Genomic DNA, 18,492 nt, shown 5'->3' with positions numbered 1-18,492 from the left:
ATCAGCCATCTAGGTGTGAATCCCCTGCTAAATCTCAGAATGTAGAGACTTTGTCAAGTTACAGCCAGAACAGAAACTCTTCAGAGCAGTCTTCATTCTATTTGCCCACATCTATGTTCAAAATAAGGCGTAATGACCCTGCTGTAGTTACTTACCTGGGAAAGGTGGGGAGGGGGACAGGGATCAGTGAAATTCCCTTCCCTAAGCAGACAAGCAGCTGTTGACTCTTGGTTTGCCTCATCTCGGTTTCACAAGAGTCAGTCATTTTGATTCTGTTGTTCCCTGCCCTAATTTCATTTCTATTGAAATATCAGAACCCAATGCTCTTTCTACTGACTGTTTGTTTTCTATCTCCTGCTCCTTTATTAGCTCAGTATTTTTCTAGCTAAACCTGTAAATTTGTCTTCTCAACTCTCTCATTAATTACTGGCACCCTGCCATTCCCCTCCCCTCCCCCTTTTATGAGATCACTGATATCCTGGTCTCCTAGTTACCTTGGCTGTTGCATCTTCCCTCACACTAAGGCTATGGCTACACTACAGAGCTTACAGCTGTGCATGCAGCTGCACCAATGCAGCACTCCCAGTGCAGACTCTCTAAGCTGATGGGAGAGAGCTCTCCCATTGACATAATTACTCCTGCCCCCACGAGTGGTGGTGGCTACGTCGGCAGAAGAAGCTGTTCCACCGACATAGCACTGTCCACACTGACGCTTAGGTCGGCATAACTTATGTCACTCGGGGGGGTGGGGGAGGTGGCGGCTTATTCTACAGTAAGTGGTAGTGTGTTTGTAGCCTAAGGAAATACTGTATCCTTGCCCCATAGAAGAGTAAATGACGCTGAGTAAAAAAAATATACGGAGGTGGATTAGGGCTGAGCACAGCCTCCTTTGTGGGGCAGGAACTCAAATCCCAACTGTATCACTGCTTCAAAAGACTAAGAGATGAAGGGAAAAAGACAGGCTGATCTCCACCATCCATTTAGAAGTGTGTTCCCCAGAGTGGGTGCTGCTAGCATGAGGAATATAGGAATTGCTGTGCTGGATCAGGTCAGTGGGCCATCCGATCCCAGTTTGAAAATGTTGCCCTACATCCACTCAGGTAAGAAAGGAGAGCTGTGTGGTGGGTTGTGATCTGTAAAGGAATCCTCCTGGCTGGCTCTCCGTAGCAAAAGAGCCAGAGCCCAGCAAATGCTGCTTGTATGGCAAAAAGCACCCATAGTTACAGTTCTTGGTTTGAACACACACAGGCTATGGATCACCTGGAGTCCTTTATCGCAGAGTGTGACCGGAGAACTGAGCTGGCGAAGAAACGCCTGGCTGAAACTCAGGAGGAGATCAGTGCTGAAGTGTCTGCAAAGGTATCACTCTTCAGTTTAACACTTGTTCTGAGGGCCTGTGTGCATTGTTATGACTAGGTATATCTATGTTAAAATGTGATTTCTAAAACAAGAGACCTAAGTTACTTCTAAGTTGCGCGGCTGTGCAGCGGGCTATCAAGGGCCACGCAGGCGTGGAGAGGCACCTCTCCCTGGTCCCAGCCCCGGAGCTGCCCTGGCAGGGGAGAGGCGCCTCTTCCCTGGCCTTGGGCTGCTGTGGCGAGAGAGGGCTGGGGGGAGTCCTCTCTCCCCACCACAGCCTCAGGGCAGCCTGCACCCGAAGCCCCTCATCCCTAGCCCCATGCCAGAGCCCACACCCCCAGCCAGAGCCTTCCCTCTGCCCCAGCCCTGAGCCCCCTCCCACACTCTGAACCCCTCAGCCACACCCCCTCCATATTGGTGCACATAACAAAATTCTTTCTGCACATGGACTTAAAAAATTAGAGGGAACATTGCAGGAGATTACAAACTAGTCATATTTCCAAAATGTGGCTTCAGCCCTTCTGCGGTGGTGGGGTTTTTTCTTACCTGCATAGACAAGAAAACCATGTTGGGATCGAGATGAAGACAAACCATTCTGCTTTAACCTGTTTCTAACCTTTTTCCTTCCACTCACAGAAAACTGTTGTGTTGTGTTTGGGCCACTGTCCTGTCTTGCAGCCATTTAACGAGCTGCTCGTGCAGAGTGGTCAGGGCTGCCTGCCTCTTGTCTGGCTGACTTGGCTTCTAGCCTTGGCAACTTTGTCCAACTTAGTTTTTCTGCTTGAATCATTTTCTCTTCTCTTGTGCTGTTCAGTGGCGATCTCTTTAGTAGTCCCAATCCTCATAGTTGGGGATGCCCTAGGCCCTGAAGCTCTGAGTTTGGTTTCCTGCTCCTTTGGGATGTTGCTGTGAAGTCTTGGCTGACGGAGGAGGTGTCTCCTGGTTGAATGCTGCATTGCACAAAGAGTAAATGTACCTGTAGCTTGTACTAGTGGCAATTTAAACAGTGATTTCTTACCACCAAATCCATGTTGGAAGATCCCTGTTTTCTCATTCATCATATGGCTCCTAGTGACACTTCCTGTGACCATTCGCTTCCCCCTGCCCCTTATGAGACAGGAGACCCGCATGCGCGCACGCACACCCAGCCCTCTCTCCCACCCCTCTGGCATGGAATTTGTATAATATGTATTTTGCTGCTTGGTTTCTCCTGTAGCCCAGGTGGGTGTCCCCTCATCCTTTCTCCCTTCAAGATGAGCGCAGGGGTTTTCTCTCAGCGCGTGTGTGTGTGTGTGTAAATGGTTCACTCCTTCCAAAATTGAAAATACCCACATTGCTAATGACTACAGGGCAAAGGAAGCTACCCAGGGTTGCACAGGGAGATTCAAAAAACTAAATTCAGCAGGAGAAACTGTAATAAAGGCACAGCAAGTACAGATGAGGTTAAAAATAACAAGCCATGCCCATGCTGTTGGTGGGGGCTGGTGGAGACCGTTTGCTGCAGTGGCTGTGACCAAAGGAGGGGTAGCAAAACAGCCGTATGTGTGGGGATCAATTGTGGAACTGTGTGATGTGTTCCCCATCTAATTTGTCATACATTTATCATACACCTCTGGCTGTCTTGCTGTGCATATCTGCTTCCATCATCCCACATCTCTGAGCAGCTTCCAAGAGCTACTCTTGTTAAGCCAGCCTGCCAGATAAATGTTACTTTCTTGCCCCAAATACCAAATTTCCCCATGAAATAGGCCCTGGCCTGAGGCCCTTGGTAAGGGACTCCTGCACCAGGGACAGGTTTATATCCTATCTAGTGACCCTGCAGGGCTGGGAGAGGAAACTCTCATCTGTCTCTCAAGAATGCTGTAGCTCATCCTGAAGCTGTGGGCTTGATACAGGAATCACTGGGTGAGGTTCTCTGGCTTTTGTTATGCAGGATGTCCAACTGTTTGATCAGAATGGTCCTTTCTGGCCTCAATCTATGAATGCAGAACAGGGATGTTCCTATCTTTCACTTGGGATACACAACATCTGCTTCCAGCCCTGGGAAGTCATGAGATTATCAGACCCTAAAATCTTCACATTTTAAAATCATTTTTGAGGTTTCTGTGGCTTCCTCTGAGCCCTGTCGGTTTGACTGAAGGTAACCTAGGCACTTGGCTTTATCAGTAGGGGATACAAATATTAGTGTTTTAGTACTCTGGGAATATTGTGTGTCACCCTTTTCCTGTAACCCTCAAGCAAATACAGAATGCCTGGGGGGTGGAGTGGCTGAGAGGTGCTCTAAGTAACTTGCTTGTGGCTTTGCTACAAGTAAGTAATGCATTAAAATCATGCTGATCAACCCTATATACCAAACCATCATGCATCTAATATGCAGTGTATAAATATTAGTGCTGTATTTTAACAAAGCAGGAGACCATTATCCTGTCATCCGTCCCTTCCCCGAGCCTGAGGAATTTATGCTGCAGATGCCCTGGAATCTTGGTCTGCCAGTGACCTCCCAAATACCAGCAAAGGTCCGAAAGAACCATCCCCATTAATTACCCTGATTTTTTTTTTATTATTATTTCCCCCCACACCCTTTGTGGTATTCGGGAGGACGTTTGCTGTGGCAGAAAAATTTGGAGGTCAGTAGCCCATATTCCTTGAGCTCTTCAGCTCAAATCCAATACTACTGAAATTTGTAACCAGCCAGTTCTTCTCCCTCTTGGAATCTTACAAGCAAATGTAGGACTTGATTGAAAAGTTTCTGTAGTTCACTGTAGATATTGATACTGTTGTACCAATAAAATAAAAACCAAGACCTCTTAATTAGTAATACCCTGGAATTTAAACTCTGGGGAATCAAACTCATTTGTGATTTTAATACAGAACTTCTTTAATATGATCCAACAATACATCATCTTTAGCTGGGGCAAAGATTAAAATAATAAGGATGCTGCCTGCAGCTACTGCTTTTACCTAGTGTGTTCTTGAAAGCATTCTATCTCTGAGGGTGTCCCTCTTGAAACATTGTGGCTTTCCTAATAGATTGGAAATAGGTGTCCACTCCAATGAAGCTAGAACACTGTAGAGGCAAACCAGTGTTAACAGCATTTGAGTAGTTACAGTTTAATTTGAAATACAGGGGCTCCCATGGAGATTGTGAGCGCGCGCGTGCTCTCTCTATATCTCGTAGTGGAGCGTGACATGGGACTTTGTGTTCTCAAAGTAAAGTTTCTGCCATCTGGTACTATCCTGTTAGCCGGCCTGCATGAATACGGAGGCAGAGGATAATTTAAGCCTTCCCTGCTGCTAGAAGTAGGAGGTGCATTTAAACCAGTTCCAGGTTAAGATATAATGTCAGTGAAACTTGCAAGGCTGGTTCAAGGACCTGGATGTTTGGCCCTTCCCTGTGTAATTATTTGTTCCATCCCATTTGTTAAAACTTCAGGCTGGGGGGCTAGCAATTGCTAGGGAGGGAATCCCCCAAGGGAGCTGTCACCCACATGGGGGGAGTGGGCCTGAAGGAAGTTCCAGTCATTGTTAAAAGATCCTGGTAGTGGTGGGAGGGAGGCAGGAACAACCAGGAATAAAAATTGGGACCTGGAAGGAAAGGACAGTTTTCTCTCCCTCTCTGTGGGGGGACTGCAGGCCACTGGAACCAGCCCTGGGGTCATGGTGGCAATGGAATGGTTTATTGTAGGCCCCTGTGTGTCTGTAGCTATAAGTGCAAGTGAAGGATTCATTGTCTGCAAATCCCACAAGCTTTACAGGGTTCTTTGTCTTATTAAAAGCAAACTCCTCTCTTTAGGCAGAAAAGGTTCATGAGCTGAATGAAGACATAGGAAAACTGCTGGCTAAAGCTGAGCAGCTGGGAGCTGAAGGAAATGTGGATGAATCCCAAAAGATCCTGATGGAAGTGGAGAAGGTCCGAGCAAAGAAGAAAGAAGCAGAGGTTTGCCAAGATCAACACTTACTATGTTCCCATGTTTTATGTAATGGTGAACTGAATTAGTAAACAGAGCACATAGCACCCAGCTGGGCAGCTTCCCCTCTCCATCTGCACAGTGAGTTAGCAAGTGATTGTTCTCAAAGAATGAAAGAAGATGAAATGTTCCCTGTAAGCTTTCATCCATCTAACAATGCCTGCTGCAGGGTTTCTTTCTTTGAAGCAGCTGGTACTAGCCATGATCAGAGAGCAGATACTGGACTAGATGGACCATTAGTCTGATCCAGTCTGGCAGTTCTTGTGTTCTTATTAGCAGGTGCTTTTTTAGGTCTTTTTTTAAAGCAGGAGGTTGCATAGTAATAGTAATTTCTTGTACAGATTTTACTGGAGTGTTAGAAGTGGTCCAAATGTTGAGAATGAGATTCCTGTTTAAATTTAAAACACTCGCTTCAAGCTCTGTGAGGGTTGCATGTGTCCTCTGTGTGTGTTATGATGGTTTCCCCTGGTTTTGAGCCGTCTCTGCCTCTCCGCAGGAAGAATACCGCAATTCCATGCCCGCATCCAGTTTCCAGCAGCAGAAGCTGCGCGTCTGTGAGGTCTGCTCCGCGTACCTTGGTCTCCATGACAACGACCGGCGTCTCGCTGATCACTTTGGAGGCAAATTACACTTGGGCTTCATTCAGATCCGTGAAAAACTGGACCAGTTGAGGGTAATCAGTTATATTTTAAACAGCATCCCTCTACCTTGGCCAGCCATGGCCCGACAGCTCTCCTGTGAATACTTATTCATTTGATTTGTTTTGTAACCTGCTGTCTTTGGCTTGTATGGAAACTCTACACAGTCTTTGTTCTGAAACACTCTGAATTCAAGATAGATGAAACTCCAAGTGGAGGTTTGCCTAACCTCACTTCTGGTTCAGCCCTGTAATGTCTGCTTAACTGAAATTGTACCCATAGAAGAACAGGGCAAAGAATTACACTAGACTGGCTTCCTCCTTACATAAATTGGGTTCTTGGTATGTTCTGAATTGGAGTCCATAGGTTTGGGCCACAATTTGCAATGGGAAGTCTGTCATTAGTTTTAAAAATTATATGTATATTTTTTGGATTTTAATATTTTATAAAGCACTCAGACCTACTGGTGAGATGCTGTAGCAATGCAAAGTGTGTTTACAGAGTGCTGACCGTGAAGGTCTCAGTGAAGCAGAAGCTGAAGTATTGATGATGGAATGATTTTCAAAACATAAGCCTGAAGTGAAGTTGGATGCACAGACAGTAGCTTGGCTCATGGTAGAACTGATACTTAGTCAAGTCAGTCACTTCACAAACCTTACAAGTGAACTGGTGCTTTCTGCTTGCTCAGATCAGGGTTCTCCATTTTGTGCTGTGATTGTTGAGTATTTGTATTACAATGAGGCCTAGAGCGCTAACCAAAATCAGGGTCTCCTTGTGCTAGGTGCTTTACATACACACGGTGAGAGACAGTCCCAGCCCTGAAGGGCCTACAGCCTAAACAGATAATGCTACAGCTAACAACCACAGGCACCCAGAGCTGTGTTCTTTGCACTGATATATGTTAGTGATACTTTCAATGGATATAGGGGAAACAGGACTCTGAATAGGGGTCTTGGCAGGCAAGTAAGCAGCTGCTTTTCAAGTGTTAAATAATCTGTAACAAAGTCTGTACCATCCATGTTCTGCTTCCCAGCCTTCTGTCTCATCTCATAAGCAGTTCTTTATAGCCTCACTATTTAAAAAGCATAAACAAGATAACATGGGTAATTATAGGCGTGTTAGTCTGATATTGATCCTGGGCAAGGTAATAGATACTGGACTTGATTAATAAAGAATTAGAGGAGGGTAATATAATTAATGCCAATCAGCATGGGTTTATGGAAATTAGATCCTGTCAGACTAATTTAATGTTTTTTTTTTTAATGAGATTACAGGTTTGCTTGATAAAGGTAATAGTGTTGATGTAATGTACTGGGACTTCTGTAAGTTATTTGACATGATGCTACACGCTTTTTGATAAAAAAAAACTCAAGTGATAAAAACTAACATGGCACACATCAAATTGATTAAAAGCTGGCTAGCTGATAGGTTTCAAAGTGAAATTGTAAATGAGGAATCTCATTGAATGGGTGTGTTTTGGGGATGTTCTATGGCCTGTGTTATGCAGGAGGTCAGACAAAATGATCACAATGGTTCCTTCTGGCCTTGGAATCTGAATCCCTTTCAAGCCAATAAAGAGACATGACGTGTTGGAAAAGGCAAATGTTGCACAAATCTATTGAATTACTGCATTTTGCCTCCAGCTGCAAGGTCTTCCTGCTGTCTTAGTTTGCTCTCTTGTTGTGTGTCTAACGCAGCATATGAATTCTTTCTCAACTTAGAAAATGGTGGCAGAAAAACAGGAGAAAAGAAACCAAGATCGTCTGAGGCGGAGAGAAGAGAGAGAAAGAGAGGAGAGAATGGGCAGACGGTGAGTGAAAGCAAGTGAGCCCCTCTACAGGGATGGGCTGTAAAAGCGTGCAGCTCTCATATTTGTGGCTGTTACAATAGCCCTGAAAATGACCGACAAATCCTTTCCAAAATAATACCGTCATTAAGGGCTAAGAGAGAGCTGCTGTGGCATAGGCAATGGTGGCTAACCATGACAAAGCAGGTAAGCCTTGTGTCAGGCTCATTCCTGGCACTGTGTTATTGTCCCTATGTAAGCTCCTAGGAGCGCACTTGATTAAGAAAAAAAATCTTTATAGTGCTTTTTTTATCTTTGGCTGCATTGCTGAAAGTTAGAGGCTCCTAGGAACTTTCAGGCATGTGCTGGCTTATCCCCTGCTTAAGAAGCCAACTCTGAACACATGGCTTCAGCTATGGCCCAGTCTCTATCCTTCCGAAATTACTAAGAAGATGCTGCTGGGTCTGCTCAAATAGCTTCTGCCGTGCACTAATTCCATGAACAGACTTCAGATTAGGACATTGTACTGAAACAGCACCAATCTGTGAGTGAAGATGTCGAGGCAGGGAACAGATGGCAGGCATCTTCACTAATTAAAAACATAAGAAAAGCCAATACTGGGTCAGACCAAAGGTCCATCTAGCCCAGTATCTTGTCTTCTGACAGTGGCCAATGCCAGGTGCCCCAGAGGGAATGAACAGAACAGGTACTCTTCAAGTGATCCATCCCCTGTCACCCATTCCCAGCTTCTGGCAAACAGAGGCTAGGGACATCATCCCTGCCCATCCTTGCTAATAGCCATTGATGGACCTATCCTCCATGAATTTATCTATTTTTTTGAACAGTGTTATAGTCTTGGCCTTCACAACGTTTTCTGGCAAAGAGTTCCACAGGTTGACTGTGTGTTGTGTGAAGAAATACTTTCTTTTGCTTGTTTTAAACCTCCTGCCTATAAATTTAATTTGGTGACCCCTAGTTCTTGTGTTATGAGGAGTAAATAACACTTCCTCATTTGCTTTCTCCACACCAGTCATAATTTTATAGACCTCTATCATATATCCCCTTAGTCGTCTCTTTTCAAAGCTGAAAAGTCCAAGTCTTATTAATCTCTCCTCATATGGCAGCCGTTTCATACTCCTAATCATTCTTGTTGCCCTTTTCTGAACCTTTTCCAATTCCAGTATATCTTTTTTGAGATGGGGAGACCACATCTGCATGCAATATTCAAGATGTGAGTGTACCATGGATTTATATAGAAGCAATAAGATATTTTCTCTTATTTATCCCTTTCTTCAGCAGCCTTTCATACCTTACCAGTGAGGTGCTTTTGACTTACATTTGGGACACAGCCAGGAGTGCCAGGAATCTCCCTGCTATGGTTCTGCTCATTCCTGTTTGAGAAATCCCAGGGGGTGTTTGCTCTTCTTGGTGGCTTTCAGCTGTGGGTGGTTCTTGTCGTCTCTTGTTCAGTGTGGATGTAAATACCCTAGGGGAGAGCGAGACAACGTAGGCTATTGTGTTTGTATGCTGGTGACCCAGAAAGAACTCTCTTTCTGCTTCCTCCAGTATGACTGACAGACGACGATATTGCATGGAAGCCAGCTGGCTTAAGCTCAGCCTGGACATGATGGTGCCTATTTGCAGGGAGCAGCCTCTGGGGGAACTGGCATATCTGAGTGCCCCATCAGTTGGCAGTGTCTCCCCATTCATTGTGAAAATGGTCCAGAGTCTCAGGGCACTATTGCATACATCTCTGCAACGAGACCCCCAACATAGTGTCCAGAAAATCCTTTCGTTCCCTTTGGATGGCCAAAAACCTAGTTCTTCGCTCTCATAGAAGACCTAGCTTCAATCGTTCTGCTTTGGTGGCATCTAGGAAACGCTATTTTAATGTGCTTTACCTTGGACTGATGAGAGCGCTGCCCAGCAGGCACCGATGTGGATGGCGGATGAGGTCACTGTGCTGGCTGCCAGGAATGCACCCACAAAAATGCAAGTTGCTGGTTCCTAAAAATGAAGCCCTAAATGGCTTACGGTCCAGCTGCCTCCTGGTAGCCTCTCTCTCTGAACCACCTCAGGGCCATAGCATGCCTGGATGCTGTCGTGTGTCTATCTTAAGGAGAGGTTTCAGAGTAGCAGCCGTGTTAGTCTGTATCCGCAAAAAGAAAAGGAGTACTTGTGGCACCTTAGAGACTAACACATTTATTTGAGCATAAACTATCGTGAGCTACAGCTCACTTCATCAGATGCATTTTCCACTGAATGCATCTGATGAAGTGAGCTGTAGCTCACGAAAACTTATGCTCAAATAAATTTGTTAGTCTCTAAGGTGCCACAAGTACTCCTTATCTTAAGGAGAGTCCTCTTCGTGGTAGCCTCTCAGCTGTGGAGCTCACTTCTGCCAGAAACTCAACAAACCTGACCAGGCTGCCTTGAGAAAATGCTCAGAGTTTCTTTGGTCAGACTGTCCCACAATGCTGGCTCAGTTCCCCCAGAGGTTGCCTCCTCCCAGCTCCTCCTCACATCCTTCCAAAAGCCTGGTTCCTGATGGTCAGGAGAGACGCAGGTTAATGGCTCCTTAAGTGTGGGATTCTTGGTGTGCCAGCTATTAGTGTTGGACCCCACGCCAGAACCAGCTGAGCATGATGCTTCTGGATATACACAACACTATACATGCTAAGTGTTGGCCTGGAACCTCGCTTGGTACCTGCAGGCTCCCCATATGGCTTTGCCTGAGCAGATAACCACAGCCCTTCTTCAGCCTTTGACCCATACAGAGCGTACATACCCACCCCTCTGAAAGTTCAGGCCTCTTCCAGAGAGTCAGATAGTGGTCAGTGCTTTGGAAGGGAACATTATCTTTCTAAAGCTGTCAGATTCCATACCTGTTAGAGCGTGACATTTTTATTTAAAGATACAGTAGGGAACACCAAAAATGATCTTAAACATCGCCTGTCTATAGGAAGGCTCTACTGTTCTATTTGTCAAGTTGAGTTACATCACGGGAGTAAGACAATGTTGATTTAACTTCTTTCTCATGTATCAGCTGTACCTTAAGCCCAGCTTATCAGCACCACCTCAGCATGTTCTAAATCTGTCTAGCTCCAAGTTCAGTTCCAACCTTGTTACTGTTCTGTTAGCAGAATTCCCTTTTTATCTTCCAGTGCTATAATTGAATAATAATAATTCCTTGTGGCTAAGTCATGATACATACTGACTTAATTCAGTAAATGCACCCTCTCAGTAAAGTCCCTTCCTTAGTGTGGGGTTCTGTCCTCTTAGCCAGGTATTAAATGAACATTATTAAACAAGACTTCACCCTTCACTCAACACTTCTTTCATGTAATTTTCTGTTAATTGGATGTATGCAAAGTTAAGCTGCCAGAAGGAAGTTATTGCGAAATTAAAGGTTGAACATGCAACCTTAAGTCTGAGCTACTGCGCAACTCCTTATGATAGCTTTAAAATTCATGCTCCCAAGAAATCTCAGCTACATGTGTCTAAGGCAGTGGCTTTCAGTCTGCGGACCCCAGGTTCAAAACCACTGTTCTATAGTAATGACAATCTTTTGTGGACCCCTTAGACATAGTCTGCAGACCCTCAGGGGTCCACGGACCACTGGTCTAAGATGGAAGACAAATGATGAGATGTTAATACTGTACATAAGAGGGCAGCATGCATACTTAAAACTATAGCGAATGGGGGTGTGTTGGTTTTGTATTGAATTGTTACATGGAGCACCCGAAACCAAGTTGGACTAATGCAGTTTTTTGGAGTTGAACAAGCCATTGATGTACATCTGATTTCCACTACTCTAGTGGTCCCAGTTGAGGGGCCAAGCTACTCAGTGTGTTGCAGTGTCCTTGAGAACAGCGATGTTATAGAATTGGGGATCTTATGAAAACCCGTATTGATGTCATGAATTTTCTTTATTCACTCTCTGAAATAAGCTTTGCTCTTCTTTCTAGGTCTGGCTCCAAAAATAGAGATCGCAGAAGGTGAGTATGTAAATCTTACGAAGTCGTCTTCAAATGCAGCATGTGCATGTGCTCGTTCCTGCCTAGTTTAATTGTGTTTGGTTCCTGGGTATAGTAATCAGAAGCCTGATAATACTTTCAACAGCTGCCATGATGCCCCAGACCCACCTGTTGCCCTCGTTGAATGAAAATGGGAACTGCCACAAGTGCACTTTCCAGACCCTACACTTCCCTAGTCTCTCCAAGGGATCTGTGGGGGCAGAGGAATGCAGTAACTTGAGAGAGAAGTGCCGACTACTCCAGACATCCAGGGAATAGGGCACTGGGCACATTAACTCCAGCATTTAAACAAGTGAATATGCTGGATGCCTGTTGGCAGTAGAATGTCCGTATCGTTTGTGTGCACCGAGCTTTGCCGTCCCTGAATGGAATGCACTTTGTAAGTACAACGTTGGGATTCCGGCAACTGTAGATGGATGCCAGATGTCCCTGGCACATCCAGTACAATGGCATGCTGTGCCAGGGACAACTCTGTGATCATTTAACCTTTCTCCCCACTTCTTTAAAAATATATTGGTACCCTTTGCTGCTTGTTTTAGGACAGAGTGAAATGAGTTTACTTTTTAAAGTGCAGCATTTTCATAGGAAAGAGTTCATTTGCAGTCCTTCTAAAGATCTTGCATGGCACTTCCCATAGCCATTTATTCCTCAGCTTCTCTTCCTTTGATGTGTGGATCCCATTTCTGACTGCCGCACTGTAGCTGTGCGCTATATCAGCATGTGTTTGAATGGGTGTTGGGGTTGCCAGCTGGTTTCCTGTATGGATTTTACCAGCTTTGGGTTCTTGTTGATTGCCCTCCATCGCAGGATGGTGTGTGCTCCCTGGGTTGGGCTGCCTTCTACGTTAGGAAGGATGTATAGTGAAGCACAACTGAAGTTGGCTGCTGCTGTCTCTTTAGATGCACTATTACTTTGGAATGACCCTGTCTTGACTGTATTGGCAGGGAGGTGTCTCATGTGTACAGAATCTTGGGGTTTGAAACAGCTTGTGTTCTCTCAGATCACGATCTCGGGACAGGAGACGAAGGCGCTCACGATCCGCTTCCCGCGAGAAACGAAAGTCCCGCTCCAGGTCCCGAGAGCGAGACAGACACAGACGCCATCGGAGCCGCTCACGCAGCCACAGCAGAGGTCACCGCCGTGGTTCCAGAGACAGGAGTTCAAAACACAAGTATGTACTCCCCTTCACAAAGCACCACTATCAGGGAGGCCCTTCTGTGGAAGTCTTTGATGTTGTGAATGGCCTTTCCTCGCGGGGGAGCAGGGCAAACCTGAAAGTTAGGAACTAAAGCATGTAGGACAGTGGCTTTCAACCTTTTTTCATTTGCAGACCCCTAAAAAATTTCAAATGGAGGTGCAGACTCCTTTGGAAAACTTAGACATAGTCTGCAGGCCCCCAGGTTGAAAACCACTGCTCTGTGAGAACTGTGATTAACCCCCAAGCCTGTGAAGTTCTTCCCCATGGTCATCTGCAGATGATGGTGCCAGGAAGCAAGTTGAGGCATGACTGGTTTAATAGAATCGCAACTTAGAGATGTGTGTCTAAAGGAGAACCTTTGTTTTCCTTTTTAAATCACAATATGAGGGCCTGCTGCTAGGGAAACCTTTCCCTCACTCACGCCTCTATAGAAAAAGGCCAAAGAGCCTGCTGGGGCGAATCTGGAACTTCCCTCTTGGCCTGTTAAAAGCAAAGTACAAGAGGGATGTTGGGCATCAGCATGCCATGGGCTGGCTACTGCTTGCACAGCTGCCTCCTGGTATGGGTCTATATCCTCTCAGCATTGAAGGGGGGTCTCAGACACATGTTCTTTTTTGGTGGGTTGTCATTGGGAATGGGGTATATTGTTTGCTGGAGCCTGGACTACATCTTGATCGGTCTCTGGCATGTTCTGGCAGGAGGGATGGACAGTTCCCTAGGAATTCCCATGTTTTGGGAGGGCAAGGGTACTGCAGGAGTTATGGCATTTTCCCTTTACTCATTTCTTCCCTCACGGTCCCATATTACAGAAGAGCTTGATGTGTCTCTTCGGGAGCTGGACCCTAAAACAGTCCCTGGGTTAGTGGAAGGGTGGGAGCAGGCATCAAAGAGTAATATTAAATGCTCTGCACCTCAAGGGACGAGCATGCTCCCTTGCAGCACTTGTAAGTCCAAAAGCCAGGGATCTAAAAGCTGATCGTGTGTGTGCACGCATGTCGCCAAGCTCTTTGCTGAAGTCAGCCATAGCATGCTCTAACGGTACTCTGGACATCCTTGAGGAAGCCGTGTTTAGTACGGCATCCCCTTCTTGAACCCACCTGAGTAAAATGCAGATGATATACAACACATTATGCACACACTGTGCTTGTGCGACTGCTAGCCCAGGAGCTAAGGGGAATAAGAAGGGGTTTTACAGATATGTGAAGGGGGAGGGAAAGAAGCAACAGAGAGAAAGGAGGCCTGTTAATAAATAAGGGGGGTGAAAATAATGTTGACTCTCACAAATGGCTGAGATACTAAAGTCCTTTTTTAAATCTGTCTTGAACATGAAAAATAAAGAAAAGAAGTTTGGACAATTAGGAAGTGAGGAAGACCCTCTAATAACTATTGCTAAAGAGCAGGTAAGGGAATACTTCGGAAAACTTCAACATATACAAACTAGCCCCCTTGGATAACATGTGCCCCATAAGAATTGGCTAACAAACTTATTGTTCCAGAGACAGGCATTTCTGAAAACTCATGAACTGGGGAGGTTCCAGAAGATTGGCGAAAAGCCGGTGGCAATCCCATATTCTAAAAAGGAATTAGTGAGCCTGACAATTACTGTTCCATAGCAAAGCAGAGCTCTCCAAACATCTGGAAACTAATGGAATTATGGGCAAGAGACACCATTGAGGGGATGGGCTAAAGAATACACCTTCTCAAACAGGCTAGCTTGTTCTGGGGGCTGAATGACCATCGTAGAGATGAAGACAAAATGGTGGCTGAGATATATCTGCGTGTTATGACAGCATTTGATATAGTGTCTCAACCTTACCTTCCAGAGTAATTGAAGCTTGCATGTAAATAAAACCCTATGCCAACCTTTTGTGGCTGCAAAGGAAATGTTTTTATACCATGGGAGCTCTAGAATAAAATGCTTCCCATGCCCTCTGAACCTGATGGTGTAAGGAACCTGATGGGAATAGCACCTCTTGAAGGGTGCTCGATGACTAGTTGACTCTTAGCTTAGGTCACTACTGGAAGATTGGGCCTAAAATGCTAGTTTACTTAATTCGGCCTAGGCTGAAGAAGTGAAGCCTTGATTAAAGTCCTAGCTATCTTATGATAATTTGTGCTAGCAGAGTGGTCCATGAGTCCAAAATTACAGCTGTGCTTTGAACAGAGGATGCTGGCAAAACTGACAGTTCTCAAGAGGCAAAGTACCAAAAGCCCAGGACTATACAAACATTTGAGCCCAAGGAGGAGAGTCAATTTAATGTAAAGGAGCATTCTAGGCAGGAAGCCACTGTCTCACAGTATCCCCAAAAGTGCTGTAAGAGAAACAGAAATAGAGCTGAAGTGAGAGGAACCATATACACTTCTACTGTTGTCCAGTAGGCAACACCCTAAAGAGTCTCTAGTGTCAAGCTATTTAAGGGGAGAGTGACAAAGCCTACATCTGAAGAAGTGGGGTTTTTACCCACAAAAGCTTATGCTCAAATAAATCTGTTCGTCTTTAAGGTGCCACCGGACTCCTTGTTGTTTTTGTGGATACAGACTAAGACGGCTACCCCCTGATACTTAGAGCCTGCATATTTCTCTTACCACTGAGAAATGTTCCTTGACTTCCACAAACCAGTCAGATGATGGTGACGCTGTTACACAAAGGTCACCGAGAGACTGTCTGGTCTTTCAGTTCACTACTGGTGACTTGTAGTCCTGACATAGCATTATATATGCATGTGCCTCCTGGGACATACTTTATTTCCTGATAGGAACAGCTCTTTGCCATCAAGTGCACATTCATGAATGCTTTTAGATGCAAAATTTTACAGTGGTTTGGTTTGTACTTCAGATCCTCTAGAGACCGATCTTCAAGAGAAAAGTCACGAGACAGAGAGAGGAAAGAGAAGAGCTCTTCTGAAAGACGGCATGAGAGCACAAATGGCAAATCTCGTTCCAAGAGATCGGAAGAGAGAGAAGCTGGCGAGATCTGAACTCAAATGATCTGTATTGCACTGTAAATAGTCTGATAAACATTCTACGAAAAGCCTAAATTTCCCATTTATATTTACTGAACACAACTCATCTTTTGTAGTTTTGAATTTTTATTATTTGGCATATAGCTGTGAGTTTGTAGAGATACAGAGTTACTTACTGTTTACCAGGATTTTGTTTTAGTAGGAATAAATAAATCGATGAATTGACTTCAACGCAGGTCAGTGATTTACATATGTGTTGATTGGCATGACCCAAGGAATGCAGCAGTTAGAGCTAGTGCTGTGGTTGGAAACGTAACCTGCTGCATCATTTGTAACACTTATGCCCTTTTGGAATGTCCACTTGTCCCTTCACACACTTGGAGTTTGAGATCATCAGTAGCACTGGTGCTACCTCAGTTCACATTTTTCCTTTGGTTTGTGCACATTCGGAGGAATGTAAGGTTTTTCTCACTTTTTTTTTAAGTGCTTAGCAACTCATTTTGTGTTCCAGTGTTTGAGAAACATCTTGGTATTCCAGCTAATTTAGGACAAACAAAACTAGCCCCTAATTTCCCTCTTAAACAACCCCATTTCATCTTCATGATGATGACCAAAGTACCTGGGGCACAATACCGAGATATGCTTGGGCCTATCCCTAGTAGTAATTACACATACCTACTATAAAAATCCTGTGTTCAAGTGAAACACAATATCTGGATTGATCTCTGTAACCGAGTTCAGTCATGCTTAATGGAGGTAGCCTTCCAATCAGGGTGGAGCAGAATTGTACTTTGTACATGTGACGGTACCTTGTGGTGTGGCCTCTTAAGACAGGAGGTTGCCTAATAAGGGTGGGCCCTTGGTCTGGTTTCTGTGTATATAAATTTACATTGAACTGACTTATCTCATTGGTGCTTACAACTGAGGTGAAAGGAACCTGGACTATAACAGTGTGGGAAGAATGAAATATCTGTAACTAAATGTATTTTAAAATTAGGGAGGAAAAACTTCCTCTGAGTTCGCTGTGCCAGCCACAGTGGTGATCACAAGGATTGCGCTATTGTGAGACTTCCCACAGAATAACTTAGCTGAAGTAGTTAGTATGTGCAGAATCATGAACTAAAGTAATGCAACTCCAGCCACTGCTGTCCAGTTTTGACTTCTCAGCCTACTGATTAATTAGGTAAGGCAGGTATCTGAAATTAACACAGTTAAATCTTACCATTTTCCTGTAGTGGAAACTTAAGGTATTTGTAAATACTATTGCATTAGTGTGGCCAGCGTGTTCGGGTTTTCCAGCCATTTTTTCCTTGCTGAGCCTCTGATAATTCACTTAACTCTTCAATTTCCTTTAATTTGCGGGGGAGTGGGTTGTTTTGTTTTTTTGGTTTTTTTGCAGAGGTGCAGGAGTTGTTCTTGGTGTGTTAGTCTTCTAGATGCATGTTTAGGTATTGGGGGAATCTAGTTCCTTTTTGTTTTACAACTAATATTGCATTTTAATTATTGTTTTGTAATCTCTGTGTATTGCAATCGGTGAGCTCCTGCTTTTCAGGGCTCTTATTTACAAGGTCATCATTAGAATAAATTTAATCTGTGATGAGCAAACATCACACAGGTTGGCAGTTGATTGATATGCTGGGCTCAACTCTTGTCTTCAGTTACACCTGCAGCTCCTGTTGAAGCCAATGGCAGGGGTGTACATGTTGCTGAGAGCAGGGCCTGGCCCAGCTTATTTCCTTTCTAGGAACACAAAGGATCTAATAACAAATAAAAGTCTAAAGCTGATCACACAAGTGTAATGGAGTGTTAGAAAGGAACCCACCATGCATTGATTTGTTGTATGTTGCGGTTTATCATGTTGGAGCGTTTTGTTTTTTATAGCACCTTTGCTTATGAGGAGTTTTGGTCTAAGTATAAAAATGTAAGTAAAATATGCTGTTCTCTTGCCAGTCTTACTCACATTAAAGATTTATGTTTGTGGCTTGGAGTGGTACTCTGGCTTTTGTATACTAGTCTAGTATCTGCACCCTGCTGATGTTGCACTGACATGGTCCCTTTTAATGGATCCCAAAGCCATTGACCTGACCAGTAAATTCTGCAAATTACTTGGTCACTGTAAATTTTGGAAAAATCGTTTCATAATCACTCTAGAGACCAGCACTGGCAGCAGTCCTGCTCTACGTCATGGGGAATGCAATGCCTCTTGTGTATGCAAACCATTGCTGCTTTTATATTTAAATGTTTGGAAAATTGTAAGATTGAAAACAAGCTGTTGCATAGGAATGGGTGCAGCTTCCTTTACGGTGCATTTCCAAATGCTGAGCTACTGCCACCTGCTGGAGTGAGTGCTCAATGCGTAGAGTCTCTGTGAATTGCAATTCAGGGCAATTCTTTATTGCATTGGCCAGAGCTGGTTCCTGTCTCTGTACCTACCTGTTGCTGTCACCCTATCCAAAAGGGCTGTTACTGTGCCTTTCTGCAGCACATGCTGATCAGTATTATGTTGAAGTTTCAGTGCCAGTGTATTCACCATACTTTACCTA

The 18,492-nt window shown here is 44.5% G+C and overlaps 1 protein-coding gene across 5 annotated transcripts in view; it reads left to right on the top strand.

Annotated features, from left to right (window-relative positions):
* LUC7L (LUC7 like) overlaps nucleotides 1-17,929 on the top strand; it is a 36,821-nt gene extending 18,892 nt beyond the window's left edge. For 3 of the 5 annotated variants that reach the window (XM_073362712.1, XM_073362715.1, XM_073362716.2), the window contains 7 exons: nucleotides 1,249-1,359; nucleotides 5,153-5,296; nucleotides 5,824-6,000; nucleotides 7,687-7,775; nucleotides 11,720-11,749; nucleotides 12,789-12,959; nucleotides 15,823-17,929. In XM_073362712.1, coding sequence (XP_073218813.1) covers nucleotides 1,249-1,359; nucleotides 5,153-5,296; nucleotides 5,824-6,000; nucleotides 7,687-7,775; nucleotides 11,720-11,749; nucleotides 12,789-12,959; nucleotides 15,823-15,964 — 864 coding nt within the window. In that variant the 3' untranslated portion in view covers nucleotides 15,965-17,929. Of the gene's footprint in view, nucleotides 1-1,248; nucleotides 1,360-5,152; nucleotides 5,297-5,823; nucleotides 6,001-7,686; nucleotides 7,776-11,719; nucleotides 11,750-12,788; nucleotides 12,960-14,324; nucleotides 14,387-15,822 lie in introns of all 5 variants that reach the window. The other 2 variants (XM_073362713.1, XM_073362714.1) reach the window with 2 other exon arrangements.
* Nucleotides 17,930-18,492: the final 563 nt, after the last annotated feature.

This window comes from Lepidochelys kempii, chromosome 10 (genome assembly GCF_965140285.1).
Source record: "Lepidochelys kempii isolate rLepKem1 chromosome 10, rLepKem1.hap1, whole genome shotgun sequence".
In the NCBI taxonomy this organism is placed as follows: Eukaryota; Metazoa; Chordata; order Testudines; family Cheloniidae; genus Lepidochelys; species Lepidochelys kempii.
Note: the sequence above shows the minus strand (reverse complement) of the source record. Positions and strands in the feature narration are given on the sequence as shown.